General features: G+C 38.6%; 1 protein-coding gene across 2 annotated transcripts; it reads right to left on the reverse strand.

Moving 5' to 3' along the window:
• Positions 1–685: 685 nt before the first annotated feature.
• lrrc8c (leucine rich repeat containing 8 VRAC subunit C) lies at positions 686–14,867 on the reverse strand. 2 transcript variants are annotated; one of them, XM_016672758.1, is made up of 3 exons: positions 14,737–14,867; positions 6,018–6,160; positions 686–3,593 (listed from the first exon to the last, which is right to left on the reverse strand). In XM_016672758.1, the coding sequence occupies exons 2-3, from the start codon at positions 6,153–6,155 to the stop codon at positions 1,341–1,343; spliced, it is 2,391 nt and encodes a 796-aa protein (XP_016528244.1). In that variant the 5' UTR covers positions 6,156–6,160; positions 14,737–14,867; the 3' UTR covers positions 686–1,340. The 2 variants fall into 2 exon arrangements, with proteins under 2 accessions (XP_016528244.1, XP_007554769.1); XM_007554707.2 differs by having other exon boundaries at positions 6,018–6,163.
• Between the last annotated feature and the right edge of the window lie 737 nt (positions 14,868–15,604).

Below are 15,604 nucleotides of genomic sequence, written 5' to 3' on the forward strand. Positions count from 1 at the left end.
TTAACCAAGAAATCATTACTGATATAAATTTGTTATAAAAGTATTATTGATTGCACTTTAAAGATTAGGTAACTTTATGTTATTAAAGGTAAAGTTTAAACAGTAATATTTCATGAAGGCTTATTCATGTTCATGACATGTGTTATGTCATGTTTATGAAAGTGTCATTACAGTCTTATTCACCCCCCTTCAAATAAAGTGTTACCAAATTCCCAATATTTCCAAAGTATTTTTTTTATGAATGGACAGATTGACTCATGGATGGATGGCTTGATGGACAGAGAGAAAGTTGGATGTATTCAAGGGTTAGTAGGTGATAGATGAGCGTAAGAACAACAAGATGGATGATATGTAGAAATGATTATATGGACAGACAGATGGGTTTATGGGTGGATTGAAAGACTGATAAATGGACAATCCAACAGATGGACAAACTGAAGGTCAATGGAGGGCTGATGGACCTGCCTGAACGGTAAATGAATGAATGGATGGACGTGTGAGTTGATGAATATGCAGTTCAAAGATCGATAGAATAATGAGTCTATGACTGAATATGATAACTGATGGGTTTATGCAAGGATAAAGAAATGAATGGATGACTGATGGATTGAAAAAACTAATGAAGAGACTGATGCGTGCATGAATGGATAAATGGTTTTATGAATGAATAGACGAACTGATAGGTTGATGGATGTGCATCTTTTACTTAAAATTTAACAATAAAATGGTTTGGATATTTATCATGTAGAACATGGCACAAAGAAAAGGTCTTAAAATATTTTTCATCATTATTTTTGCATACTTATCCAGCGCTGAAAAATACTTCAATTGAACACAATTATTTTCCAAAAGTTACAAAATAGTTGGACTGTGGGTTTTTAGCTTCCATTTACTCCATTTGTAGTAAATTATTTCTTCATTTTAGATTTACATTTCCTCATCAAAAACCGTATGTGGACATGACAATAGTAGAACAACAAAACACAATATGCTTAATTCAGTAAATGACACAAAACAGAAGATAAATATTGCAATAACACATGTATAAGACACTAGAGGGTTTGCTTGACCTGCAAACCACAAGCCCTTTTAGTGACTAATCAATGTTCAATGTACAGGAACATTATTCATACATTTCCCACTGCAGCAAAAGAAGTACGTTTAGTTTTCCCTTATTTCCATGTCAGGTGGCTGAAAAATCCCTGTAGCTGCCACACTAATACGGCGATATAAGTTTCTTACGAGCAATGTAATAGTTAGAGTTTAGAATGGTTTCATATAAAACAAATGCTCTGAATTGATAGAGCAAACAACAGGCACTGGGGCTGTAGTAAGGCACCTCACTCAGCTTTCATTTGGTCCCTTACATCTGAAGGCAGAGTTTCAAACAGTGCCTCTTCCACTATAAGGCCACTAAGCTTCAAAGCACAACAGCAACCCAGCTCTTGTGGCAGGAACTCAAAATGGTTTCCTTTGAGCTCCAAGTGGGTCAGCAGAGTGAGGTAAGAAATCTTTGGTGAGAGGATGGACAGTGAGTTCTTGCCCAGCTTTAATGTTTTGAGCTTTTTGCAAAAGAACAGTTCATCTGGAAGGTTTTCTAGTTTGTTACATGTGACGGAGAAGTACTGCAGACTCTGAAGTACTCCGATTTCGGGAGGGATGAATCGGATGTCATTGTGGGATAGATCAAGGTAGCGCAGCTTGTTGCACAAGAATAGATGTGAGGGTAAAATTTCAATCTTGTTGTGGCTGAAGTAAAGACGCTCCAGGCTGCTGAGCTTTTTGATATGCTCTGGGATGTACATGATGCCGTTGTGCCACAGCTTGAGACAAATGAGCTTTCGGAGGTGCTGGAAGCTGAGAATTTCCTCAATGGAGCGAAGGTTGTTTTCTTTCAGGTCAAGTTCCTGTAGGCTTGTCAGGCTGAAGATTGCATGTGGAATGCGTTCAAGATCACAACGCACAAGCTCCAACTCAATCAGGCTCGTCATCTTTTTCAGATTGTTGAGCATTACAAGCTTTGTTCCATCATTGTGCAAGTACAGCCTCTGCAGATGACTTGACACGTCCACGATTGACTGTGGGATTTTTGTCAAATTGCTCTTAAGGTAGAGAGTTTTCAGACACTTAAGCTCACGAAGAGACTCAAGAACGATATTCTTTGAAGCATCAGGACCTAGTGATCCGGACAGGTAGAGCTCCTCTAGGTTACGCAGAACGTACATCCAATTCGGAAGTTCCTTATTGTCGTCAAACTTAACACGAAGCACTTTCAGGTTCTCTTTTAGGAAAGAAGTAGCACTTGTGTGCAGCTTCAAAGAGCACTGGTAGAGAGACAGCTCCTGGAGGTCTTCCAGCTGAGATACTGATGCAGGGATGGTGACATTGTTGATGATCTCAAGCTTGAGCGACTGCAGCTCCGTCAACTCAAAGACGGTATCGGGTAAACCAGGGAGCATGAAGAGCTGAAGTTCAAGTCTGTTGTTTTGGTTTGTCTGGAGTCTCTGACGCAATTTATCTGGGGTCCACTCGTGGTTCAGATTGAGCTGTTTCAGTTTGTTCTCACTGACTTCTGAGAGGAAAACAGCAAACCTCTTGGAATACAGCGGGTCATACTGATCAATCATGTGCAACATGAAAGCAAAGTCATTTTTAACATCTGGGATGTCACTGATGCCGGTTTCATGACGCACATACTCAAAGGAATACTCTTTAAGTGAGCGGTAAAACAGCCAATAGGAAGTGTAGAGGCTTGTTAATCCATAGATAGCCACCAAAAACAGGTAACAGTAAGACAGCTTGGAAAACAGATGAGCCATGGTGTGATTACATTCAAACACTGTATATCCTGTAACGTCTTGAATTTCCTTGACTTCACAACAAACTTTGTTATGCACTTTATTCACTAGAAAGCTGTTGTAGGCAATGATCACAAGAAATTTCAGGACCTTAAACACAGTCTGACGAACATACATTAGGTAAAGAATATCTCCCTCTTCCACATGTAGTCGAAACTTCTTTACTTTTTCAAAAAGAGCCTTGGCTTGCTCTCCCTCTTTTTTATCAAGGACACTTGCTGACGGCTTGTCCACCACAATCTTTTCCGGAATAGACCTGAGGGACTGCGTCTTCTCCAGACTGCTTTCTTCAGGAGACAATGGAGTAGTAGACCTAGATGTTCCACTCTTTTTCTGGTCTTTTTCCTCTGGATTCTCTCCAGACACCTCAGACAATGCCCGTGTGGTCCATGGGGAGTCAAAGCATTTGCTGAGCATTGAGATGAAATGCTCTATTTTTGAACTTGAGCCGGGGAATTTAAACCAGAAATTGCTACACACCATGAAAACCAGTGTGTGCATGAGAACCAAATAGGGAAAGTACTTGGCATACCAATGTAGAGCCTTCTCATAACACATCTGATTGATAAAACTGTACTGCTGAAGATCCAGATCATTTTTCACCCCTCTCATTTCTCCCGGCCCATTAGAGAAATTGGGCTGCAATTGCAGGAAGAAGCTCCTGTTCACTTCACAAATGTTCTCTGAGCCGGATGATATTTTGTGAGGAAGGCATATGATTTTGTCTTGCATTACCTGCAACAAGATGTAAGAAAATGGGGTACATGTAAGCACTTAAAAACATGCAAAAAATAAATAAATAAAAATAAAAATGTTTGTTATTACGGTAATAGTTCTGCTACCAACAGTTAAAACATGAAAGTACTGTATTAAGAGTTGAAGTACAGTGTATGCAAATGTGAATAATTCTCCTTATGGAAACTGAGATGAATCACAACATTTTTTAAATAATTTTAAGCATATTTGAACAATATTGCCATTCTGAGTCACACTCCTCAGGTAATGCCCACATTTTAGCTGTTTGCCAACCGCCAGTAAACTCAAGAAGAAGAAGACGATAAATTCACATCCAGGTGTTTTATATGTGAAACCAAGCTGAAACAGCGTGCTTCACAGAGTGGGCAGTCGTGAGGATGCCTGGTGGAACAGACACTCTCTGCGCCGCACTAACAGATGTGAAATGGCTGCCTGGTGGAGAGGAAATGCTGCTAGGTGCTCCACTAGCTTGTTAAGATTGTAAGTATCCAGTCCCCTTCTTCATCCCGCTGGCAGACATAGTGGGTAACGTAGGAGACGGTATGCTCAACGGTGAAATCTCAAATGTCTCTGGACAGTGAGCACGGCTCTCAAAAGTGTTGCTCACTCACTGGCCAGGGAATCTAATCAGTTCGAATGGCTTTCTGAAATGATATTAAATTGCAAAAAAATCAATTACAATGCATTGAGGAATAGTAGATATTTTACCCACCACTATTACAAAGTGACTTATGGAAGAAACAGTCGATGTTTTGCACTCGCTGTAACAAAGCCCAGTTTAGCAGAAAATATTTGGGCAGATCTGAACAGATCAAATACTAAGGACATGTATGTCAACTTAAAAATTAAAGGAAGCAAAACTTATCTAAATAAATCCTCTTTAGATATTTATTTATACTTACTATATATATCAAATAAATTTTATTTTTAATCCTAGATGCTCTAAAAACAAGAAAGGTTTAGTCTAATTTACTGTCAGGAAAGGACAAAATAAGAAGTTTGTCTTTTGTCGTGTTACTCTGTTTTGTTTGGCATTTTATAATTTATATAAAATTTGATATGTCATGCTACCAGAAGCCCTATTAGTGGGTTATGTGTTAAAGGTGAATAGCACTGATTAATACTAAACACATGTTCCTATGTTGTCACTCGTTTCCCTCTATTGTCTTTGTTGTCGCTTTTATTCATTTTGCAGCATTTCTTTATGTTTTAATGCATTTTAGTTTAGCATGTTATTGCATGGTTACATATGCATGTGTGCCACAGACTACCACATAACTCCCTCTGGATTGATACAGTAAAATGTAACTTAACCTTTAGAATTAAATGAATGAAAAGTGACAAAATGTGGAAAAGGTCAAAGTGTATAAGCATTTTTGCAAAGTATTGAACATACATTGACACCTACTTACCGGTGTTGGGTAGATTATGACTTTAACGTGGTTTCTAGTGCTGTACTGAATGGTAGCTAGCATCAGTAAACAGAACAAAAGCCTGTGGTGTTTACTTCAAATTCAAGTAATAAAAAACAGATGTTGGACTGCAATGCTAATAGCAGGAAATAGGCACTTTAAATTACTGGTAGCAGGCTTTTAAAAGGAGAGGCGGGCCTTGGGGGCACTCTGCTTCGCTTTCTAAAATGCAGATAGTCAGGGATGTCTGTGCAGCATAATAGAAAAAGTAATGGAGTAGATACAAAAACAAAACATGAAATACTGCCATGAAATGTCAAGTCAGACAAAATCTGATAAGGTGTCAAATGCACCATTTTTAAAAAATCTTTGTTTCTACTTCAAAGTTTGAATGAGTTAGTTAACTGACAAGCATAGTAATAACAAGTAATTAAACAAAGCTGCATGTTGATACAGCTCCGACCCACAAAGTAAACTTGGCCGTACAAATAATTGCCCACTCAATTTGGAAAACCTCCGAATGAATCCAAACATTTGGGGCAGGAGAGGGAAGACAATGGCTGCTCACCATCAGACAAATATCCTGTTAGGAGATTTACATCAAATATTTTGGTACTATTTCCAGGATTTCCACTACAGTGACTAATAGCAGCCAAGAAATGTCCCTCATCCCAAACAGAGTGAGAAGTCAAGGGGCAGGCCATGGGGGTTTGGAATCTTCTGTTTACTAAAAGAGGCAGGGTGGAGAAATGTTTCCACAGCTAAACCCCTGATGGGCTCAATGCTTCCCTAGCAGAACACAGGCCCGACTGGAGCAGAACACAAGCAGTGTTTTTGAACTGGTGCCAGTGGAGAGGGCAGAGAAGTTATGTTCTAATAGCTGATAGTTTTACCTGGGAACTCATTCATTCTAGCTGGAATGGAAGAGAAAAAAAACCCCAGAAACTGTTCTACCTTTAGATTGAGGCAACATGAATACGTGTCAACTGACCTGCAGAGTGCATCCAAACACACCAATCATCAGCATGATGACAGACAGGTACTCTGTGAACACGTCCCACCACGGCTTCAGGACCCTGAACGCTGGCTGCTGTTCAGAGAACTGCCGGAATTCCATCACAGGAATCATGATGCCTGCTGAAAGGAAACAACAAAGGAAAAGTCGATCAATTTAAATTTTAAAAGAAGTTGTTGATTGAGACTGGCATCATTTAATTGCTACAAAGCTTGCAATGTTCTTCAGGGTTCATTCAGGAAAAAAATGAACTTTTTGAATATATGAACTGTTTATTTGAAGATGGTATGAAAGTCCAATATTACTGAGACTCATAATTTGTTTTATTTGTTGCTTCTGTTATATTTTTTATTTATTTTTGATATTTAAATTGTCTTCCAGTCCCAGTGTTAAATGCACATTAGGATTCGAGAATGTGTTCATCACTATGCAATCACCAATATATTACTTCAAAATGGTCTCAAAACAATATTATCGTTTATCTCAGTAACTTCTAGAACATTTATCATCCAGCAAAATGTGTTATCTTGACACACCTAGGAACACTAGTAACATTAATCTTTATGCACTTAGAGATATATGGAAGAGCATTAGGGTTACTGAAAAACAAAATGAATTCTGAGAATTCTTTTGTCCTCTGAAATCAATATCAGTAGCCCCCTTTGAGAGTTTTCAGGAGGTCTCTCTCACTGTTGTAGCTTATATGCCTGTCCTCTGAAAACAACAGCAATGTATCAAACTGTGGGCCTCACTACTTATGTTAGCAGAAATGCAATACGACAAAAGAAAAATGGGAATTATGGTTGACCTTGAAATAGCAGCTAGTCATGCTCATCAGGATGTAGAAAGTTACAAGCAGTGCTATAAAGAAATAAAGGAAATCCAAGACTTTTGCTAACTCCCCTAACAGTGGCGACCCACCAAAAATCCCTTTAAGAGGAAGGCATGTAACATTTGGCGAGATCACAAAAGAATGTTCATGTTTACAAATCCACTATCCCAGCAAGGTCCCAAACGTAATCCAAGAGAAATGCTGTGGAAAGACTTTGAGAAATCCTAATGATACTCCTCAGGGAGATAGTCTGCATCTCCCAGGGTTCAGCTTGTGGTTTTACTAGATTTCACATGAGATTCTTCATGAAATAGTTCATATTAACTGTAGAAATATATCTACAAACACAGATTATGCTTTTCATTGTATTAACACAGTAATAGTGTTTTTTTATAGAACAAGATACCAAAGTAGCACTATGCCACAACTTGAGCCACGCAGACCTAATATCTGAATTACAAAAATTCAAACCTATTTTATGTATTTATTTATTTTGTAATTTCACAGCTACTGGTGTTGGAATGAAGAATTAGCTTTCACTCTACCTCAAGGACAAAAAAGGAACAAATGCTTCCCTTCAATAGAATTAGCTTTTTGGCCTCGACTATGTGGGCACACAAAGAATTTGACTTCAGTTTCAAGCAATCACAGCACATAAACTTTAGAGAAAATACAGTAGATCAGCACGTACTTGTGTATATACACCCATTTTTTTAAAATGGAAAAGAGAAAAGGAAAGAAGGTCGTGATGGTGAACTATGCTTAGTTCACCATAGTAACTTAGTAACTCAGAGTAGTTGTGTAAGGTGTTCGCCGTGTTATATCACAGACAGCCAGGGGGAAGAAACTAGCGTGCAAATAGGGCTCTCTAACACTGACAAAGGTAAACGTCTAAACCGTTTGTATCAAGGATGTGTGGGGTCTACAGAGATGTTAGCTGCCCTTTTCCTGACCCTACTCCTGTACAAGTCTTGGGTAAAGGGAAGGTCAGCCTTGTTGACCTCCTTTGCAGACCTGATTGCTTGTTGCAGTCTGGTCTTGTTCTGTTCTGTGGCTGAGCCAAACAACATGTTGATGGATGTGTGCGGGATGAACTAAAAATGGCCATGTAGATGATAACCAGCAGCTCCTGTGAAAGGTTGCACATCTGGAGTTGCGGAAGTACAGTCTCTGTTGGGCCTTGTTCTGAACACTGTCTATGTGTGAAAATCATCTGAGGTCCCAAGATAGGGTGGTTCCATGAAAAAGGAAGTGATCAGTAGACAGTGTTGGTGTCTACTGATTGGTCTGTCAATGACAACTGACAAACCAATTGCAATTGGTCTATTATTGATCAAACCAATGACAGTAGTGTCATCTGCAAATATCAGGAGTTTAATAGCTGAAAACTCTGAGGTGCAGTCATTTGTGTAAAGGGGAGAAAAAAAGTTGGAAAAGAATATCCTCTGGTGGAGGATGTCAGGGTTGGTGGTTTGAAGATCTAACTGAAGTCCACAAACAGGACCCTGGGTGGTTGAGGTGGTACAGGATGAAGTGAAGTCCTACTTTGATTAAATCATCTGGTGACCTATTTGCCCCATACATGAAAAGAAAGGAGTCCAGCACAAGGTTGTGGTGTCCTTTGGATGCTTGAATACCAATCTCTCAAAGCATATCATGATCACAAAGGTCAGTATGACAGGTTGGTATTCATTCATTCCTGTTATGAGGCGTTTCTTGAGAACCGGGATGATTTGTGGCACATTTAAAGCAATAAAGAGCCACACACAGTTCCAGAGACGGGTGAAGATCTAAGTGAAGATGCGAGCTATTTGGACAGCTCAGGCTTTCAGGCAGAATGGAGAAGCACTGTCAGGTCCTGGTGCTGTCGTGTACTAAATCGTCCTCAGTGTTCTTTAGAGTGGAGAGGTTGTAGATATATCGATGGTGGTGCAGGTAGTCCTTTGTGTTCGAGTATGGTGTGGGTAAATGGGCTGCAGGTGTGACTGGCTGGTAAGCCAATGACGAGGGGCAGTTGGCAACATAAACAGATACAAAGGTTTTAAAAAGGTATGATTTTCATATTACTCTTGCTATGGTTCACATATCTTAATCACATGCCGGAAAGTGTGCAGGAGTGGCTCAACTTTTTGCTGGCAGTATGGAGCTCAGTGTGTGCAGCTGTACTCTGCCAGAGGGGTGGCTGAAAGACACTTGTACACTTCCCCCTCTCTTGGACATAAGCCATGCATCCACACAAATTACTACCTCTTTCCTAAAACCCATTTCTGGGGTACATTTCTAATCTGATAATTGGCTTTTACCCAAGCAAATGTAGTTAGAATGCAGAAGTGCAATAATGCACCATAAAACTCTGTTGTTGTTTTTTTACAGTAATAGTACAAATGCCATAAAATTGTCATACCGACCAATGCCTACTAATGACATTTACATTTTTGTTAAACCTATTGACTTCATACACATGAACATTGCTAATGTAATCATTTCAAACTCGTTGCCATCAATAGAAAAAGTAAATATCCTTCCTAGAGATCAAGTGAAAGATGTAATGAGTTATCACCATATCTTATGAAGCCCACTTATTTGCAAAGAATCTTTGCACCTGTAACACAATAATGGAGAAAATGGACAGAAACCAGACCTCAGCACTTTGCTTGAGTACACAAACTGTGGCCTCAGAGCTATTTATCTCTTTAGAGGCTGTTAAAATTCGACTTTGTTGAGAGTGTGAGCAAGACGTGCACATCTGATGCGCTGAGTCTCTGGTCACCTTCAGGGAAAGCGCTGCGGATGTATGTATCCTGTTACCTCCTGCCAGTGGGTTAGATCTCAGAAGCAGAGTTTTTTTAATCTGCAAAGGCCTGAAAAATACATGATGTATGTGCATGTCTGAGAGTTTAAAAGTCATATAAATAATCATTATTTGACTGGTACAGCTGTTATTATTTATACATTTTTGCTGTAATTGCTGAGTAGCTTTCTAAAAGCATAAGGGCTACCTAGGAGATCTTGCTCTTCAGACATCAATTAGCATTTCTCTAAGAAAGCCAGTATTGATTCTTCCATCCCAGCATCACAATGACAGCAGGGGTTTAGAAAAGCTATTATGAAGATGTTTGTGCTCAGATGTCCACTGATGGCTCGCAGTAATGGGTCATGAAAGTCTAACAGCTCCTGCTGTGGATATCCATGAGGAGTTTTTGGCTTGCCAAGGATGCTATCTCACCAGAATTACATTCCAAGTTTCATCACATTATTCAGGTTCATACAAACATCCTCCCAGTATCAAGCTTGGACAATTTTCTACATAGTGATTCGAAGCAATTTGATCATCAATCAAGATACACATTGTTGAAATATGTTCAAAGCCAGTACACATTTACTCTGGATCTTATGAATACTTTGTGATCTAACAAGTAACAAAAAAATGCTTTTCTTTCTTACTTGAGGTCTCCATGTCTTCATAGCACCCTATAAAATATCTACATCTCAGCTGGTTTGTTCAAATCAATTTTTTTTTCTTTGTTTTGATTCAGAGTTGAGGAAAAAGGGGCAGATACTATAAGATTTTTTCTTCTTTCTGCTACCTTTCATTTCATTTTTTTGTTTTAAATACATATGTAGTATGTTTGTCAGTGTATATATTTGTGAAATGTATATAGATGGATATGTAGGTATGTATGGATGGAGGTGTATTTTCTTTTTTTGTATACTAAAAACTGTTAGGATGTTTTCTTTATTTTTTTTTATTTTTTTCTCTCTGTATTGAATGACATGAATAAATAAAAAAAATAAATAAAAAAAAAGAGATGCCAGTAAAAAAAATGTGTTTTCTGTCTGACAATCACAAATGTTGACATATAGATTTGTCCTGGGATCATCATTTGGTGTAAGTATCCACTTCTCCAGATATCATTCAGATTTTGAGCTGTGGTTATTTTACGTCAGGGGAAATTACCTATGTGGTGTGTACCTGCCTCAAAAAGCACATATTTATCTGTAACTGATCTTACCCACTTTCTGGATGCACTGTAAACAAGCCAACGGGCCAACCAATTAACCAACAAATATTTATAAACTCTCAGTCTTACTCTATAAAGTCCAGAACCTTATGATGTGTGCATGCTTTGGGTCATTACCACACTTATTTAAAAACTTCTACTAAATTCAGCACTTTTGTTGTAAGTCCAAAGGACAATGGTACTGTACTGTTAGGGCATAGCTACTAGCATCACACACAACACAATCCATTGACTGGGGGAAAAGAAGACGTCATTGCTTGCAACAAGCACAAGACATTAGTGATAGTTTGTCGTCACACTAGTTTAATGAGGCAACATTAGAAATCCTCTCTTGAATAAGGCGACCACAAAATACACAGAACTACATCAACAAACAGTAATTTCTTAACACATAGATATACCACAAAAATAAATGAAAAATTTCAGGTTGGATTTTCAAAGAAACATTTTGCAGTGTGAGATTAAGCTACTGCATAAAAAGCTGACTTTATTTTTCAGAATATCACACATCTTGCTCAGGGATTTCCACAAATCTGCATATGAAAACCAGAATTGATCAATTTACAAAACCTTTCAATATGCTGGAAACTCTTATGTCTGCTAAGACATTTTGATAACATTTTAAAGGAGAGATTCTGGACACATTTCTACACTGAAAAGGTAACGCTACTTTTTTCATTGTTTAAGTTTAGATAAGCTTAAGCTTTTTTTTTGTTTGTTTAGTTTGGTGTCAATTCTTCATGCACCTCTAACTTCTGTAGCAAACTCATCTTCTAAAATGGCAACCAGAAAGCCAGAAGCTGTGGTGGTGGTGTTTTTTTGTTGTTGTTTTTTTTGGAATGCCAGGCCATGAGATAGAAAGACATTCATAAAAATGTATGATTAATCCTCAGTAAACAGGAATAAGAACAAACTTTTGGCTGCAGGCTACCAGACCTGGTCTACTGTGACTCTGAGTCCCACTGTCTCACAGTGCGATAACTGTCTGGTATGATGTCATCATGCGTGACATTTTCATTCAGCAAAAATGTGTGACATGATCTCCCTGGCTGCTGGTGCAGTTGGTAGCACTGTTGCCCTGCAGAAAGAAGGTTTTGACTTTCTGCATAGAATTGCCATGTTTTCACTCTGTATGCATGGTTCTTTCCTGCTACCCTGGCTTCCTCACACGGCTCAAAAACATTAAAACGTTAAGTGGTCTCTATAAAATGCTCTTACAAGTAATTGTGTGAGCATGGTTATTTTTCCTGTATGCTCTGTGATGCATTGGTGACATGTCCAGGTTGTACCTTACCTCATGCCAAACAGTCCCTGGAGATAAGAACTACCTTTGTCATAATGTGCATTTTATTCTTTGTTTGGAGTTGGGGCTGGACAATATGGCTGAAAAACGTATCACAATATAAGCAATTCATATCAGTCAATATTAATAATTATTGATTGGGTTTTTGTTTTAAATATCTGAACTACTAGTGATATGTCCTCTCCATAGGTTTCACTCCCTGCCATTGCTTATTTTTAAGAGGCGCAGTAGCAAAACCTGAAGCAGCAGCTGCTCAAATTACTCAACAGGTTGTTGCTAGGTAACCAGTGTAAAAGTGAGTTAGTTGATGACACCAGCCTTGCTTAGCTGGCTATCAGAGGTTGAGCAGCTAAAGTCTTTCCTCTGCCTACATCCCTCAGAATGCTGTGTGGCTTTGTATGAAAGTTCAGTGAAATTAATGTATAGAATGTATTTTCATATTGATCAATTGTCTATTGCGATATATGTTGTTGATTTATTGCTCAGCCTATTTGGAATTTTCTGTTCAATGAAGTTCATGGGTGGATATTGGTGTAAATCTTTTGAATGCATCATCTAAATCCAAAAGGTTGGATAAGGTTAAAACACTAAAGCTAAAGTGCCACAGTGTATTTGTATGTGTACTAATCAGCTAATCTGAATTGTTTCCATTATGTACGGGCCAGCAATGAATTTTTAGAAGAGAAAATGAAATATCTGGGTTCATTTGAGTTCATGAAAACCACAGGTTTGAGGTTTGCCATTGCTTAGAGTCGCTGCAAAAAAACATCACCGGAGCAATGACCACAGATGAGCGCTCAAGGCCCGCCCACATTCCCACGTTCTAACCCACAGTTACGGCCACATCAGTGAGGAACAGACCGTAATGGAGACATTCCAAACTGGAGCAGAACCCAACCAGTTAGTGACACTTGGAGAAGCGGCTTTAGTTCCATCCAACTGGACAAAACTATGTTTAAAACAGAACTTTGTCTGGCATCCCAGTAGAGGAACGTTTTATCCTCATAACACTATTACAGAATATTTTTGTGGCTTTGGAACTGGAACTTTTTAAGGTTTAGTATGAGTCATGGGGGAAAAATATGAAACGGAAGGGCAACATTTTCAAAGACTAAACAAATAAACTCTAAGTTTCAGATCAGTCCTAATATATCCTAATATAGTGTTCAAATGGTGCATTTTCATTCTTTATTCTGATTTTATTAATTTTATATTCCATCTTTGTGTGAACCTACTTGCTTTGATTGCCTGTCACTTTGCTCCTGTTACACCAGAAGTTCCTATAATGATGAAATTTTAATCCTATTTTATAACAGATTCATATAGTAGTTGTGAATAAAGCCCTAAAACTTTTTTATTATGCGGGCTGAATAAGATTAATTGGAATTACAATTTAATTTGCTTAAATTTCAATCTTCACTTTGTTTAGCTTAATGTGAAGAGAACTGGTGTGACTCAACTAATTGATCACATGAATTTAAACTGGCCCATTTTTATTTTTAAAAGTGCCCTGAGCTCTAACTTTCTGTTATGATTTGGTGCTTTATACGTGAAAAGCTAAATAACTTACCTGTACATTTAATGTCATTAAACATGCAGTCATATACTTCAGATTCAACTTTGTTGTTAAAATACAGAAAATTATTCATTCTGACTTCCCTGACTCTGTCATTGGTCAGTTGGGAAGCTGCACCACCAATCAGAACTCTGCAGTTATTTTCATGTCAGTCTAGAGGACATCATTGCTCTGATTTATTACTGTTACTAAGTCAGACCTACTCAGTATGCTTACTGAAACATGACAAAGGCATGTTCTGTTTATGTCAGATTAATAACAAGGTGTATATATGTGTGAAGGGGAGCATGGCTGAAATAATGAGAACAGTAAATAGTGAGAATGTCTGTGCAGACGTGTAATAAGCAGACCGTGCAGCTTGTTTCAGGTAGGCAGTAGAGGAAAAACACTGTCCTGCTGGATGAGTCAGCCATTGAATTGAGCTGACCAGGCCATATCCGGGTCCCTTCCTGACAGGAAACTTCTCTGAATCCCAGATATCCAGATATCCAAAAACAGACATGGTTAGGAACACACCCAGACTTCCAGCGTTACAAAAGTACTGTCTCGCTAGAGAGGTGGAAAAAAACAAGCCGCAATGCAGGAGCAGTTTTTTTTTTTCCTCTTCTTCTTTTCTAAGTGGGATACATCATTACAAAAAAATGGCATCACAGAAAAGTGCTGAGTAAGTTGGAAAGAAGCGGTGATTCAGAGTGAAATCACTGAAAAGTTCGGGAGTTGGGAACTCGTAGTAGTCCTTAAAGCATTGAGGATAAATATAGGAGAGACCCCTGCTGCGGCTGACAGGCGGCCACTTTTCTCTGCGCTGCTTTCACCCCGCTCCCCCTACACTACATGTCTGAGGAGAAAACTAACGGTAACGCCGTTCAACTACGTACTCCACTGACAACAAACACTACAGGAGCTTAGGGCGACTTTCTGAGATGGAAAAATGATAGTCGTTCGGCGGTTGAAACGCTTACCTTTTCTCTGGGGACAAGCTTCAGCGCGATGTGTTCCTCACACGGTTCGGGCTCCTTCTGTTCCCGCTGACCAATGAGCCTTCCTGGATCCCGGTCCCGACAGAGCGCGCGGGCATGGACCGTCAGCTGCAGGGGCGTGGACTTCAAAAGAAACCGAGCTCCTGTTACAGTTTATGATGCACGTACCGCTCAGATAGGCGGGGATACGATCTATCTTAATAATAATAATAATAATAATAATAATAATAATAATAATAATAATAATAATAATAATAATATAAATGCGTACAATAGAAATACGCATTTAAATCAGGGGCCATAAGTAGGTGTTTCTGTAACTTTTTTTATTAACAGACAAAACAACTGAGAAGTGTGGCATGCACATTAATTGAGCTCCCTTTACTTTGACACATTTGAATATAATGCATTCCAACCAGAGTTGCCTTTGGAGGATATCAACATATTAGTAAATATAGCTCACCTGCTTCAAGGTTTATTGCGGCAAGATGGTGTATATATTCTATAAGTATGTTGTGGAATCAGCATCTACTACAATAATGAAGAAAATTATATGAGTTACAGCACAATTTAATTTCCCTATGGGATAAATGATGTATACTTCAATTAAATTTAATTGAATAAACCGACCCTTATTATTCCACAGTGGGGGATATCAGGTTTACAATAGAAAGTAGCAAGAGCTTGCATGTTCATATAAAGGTAAAACAACGGAAAAATAAGAGACTGTACCAGAAGGATTAAACATATCCCGACGTCAATTTGAAACACCATTAAACGTTCAGTGGACTGTCGCGTTGTTTGACCTTGTCTGAATTTTTAAATACGCATTGAACAACAGGGCTGTTAT

Source organism: Poecilia formosa, unplaced genomic scaffold, assembly GCF_000485575.1.
Source record: "Poecilia formosa unplaced genomic scaffold, Poecilia_formosa-5.1.2 Scaffold65, whole genome shotgun sequence".
NCBI classification, from domain to species: Eukaryota; Metazoa; Chordata; class Actinopteri; order Cyprinodontiformes; family Poeciliidae; genus Poecilia; species Poecilia formosa.

Coding starts and splice junctions, on each gene's coding strand:
- lrrc8c (XM_016672758.1), bottom strand. CDS start 6,155: ATGATTCCTGTGATGGAATTCCGGCAGTTCTCTGAACAGCAGCCAGCG. Junction 3,594..6,017: donor TGTTTGGATGCACTCTGCAG/GTCAGTTGACAC, acceptor ATCTTGTTGCAG/GTAATGCAAGACAAAATCAT.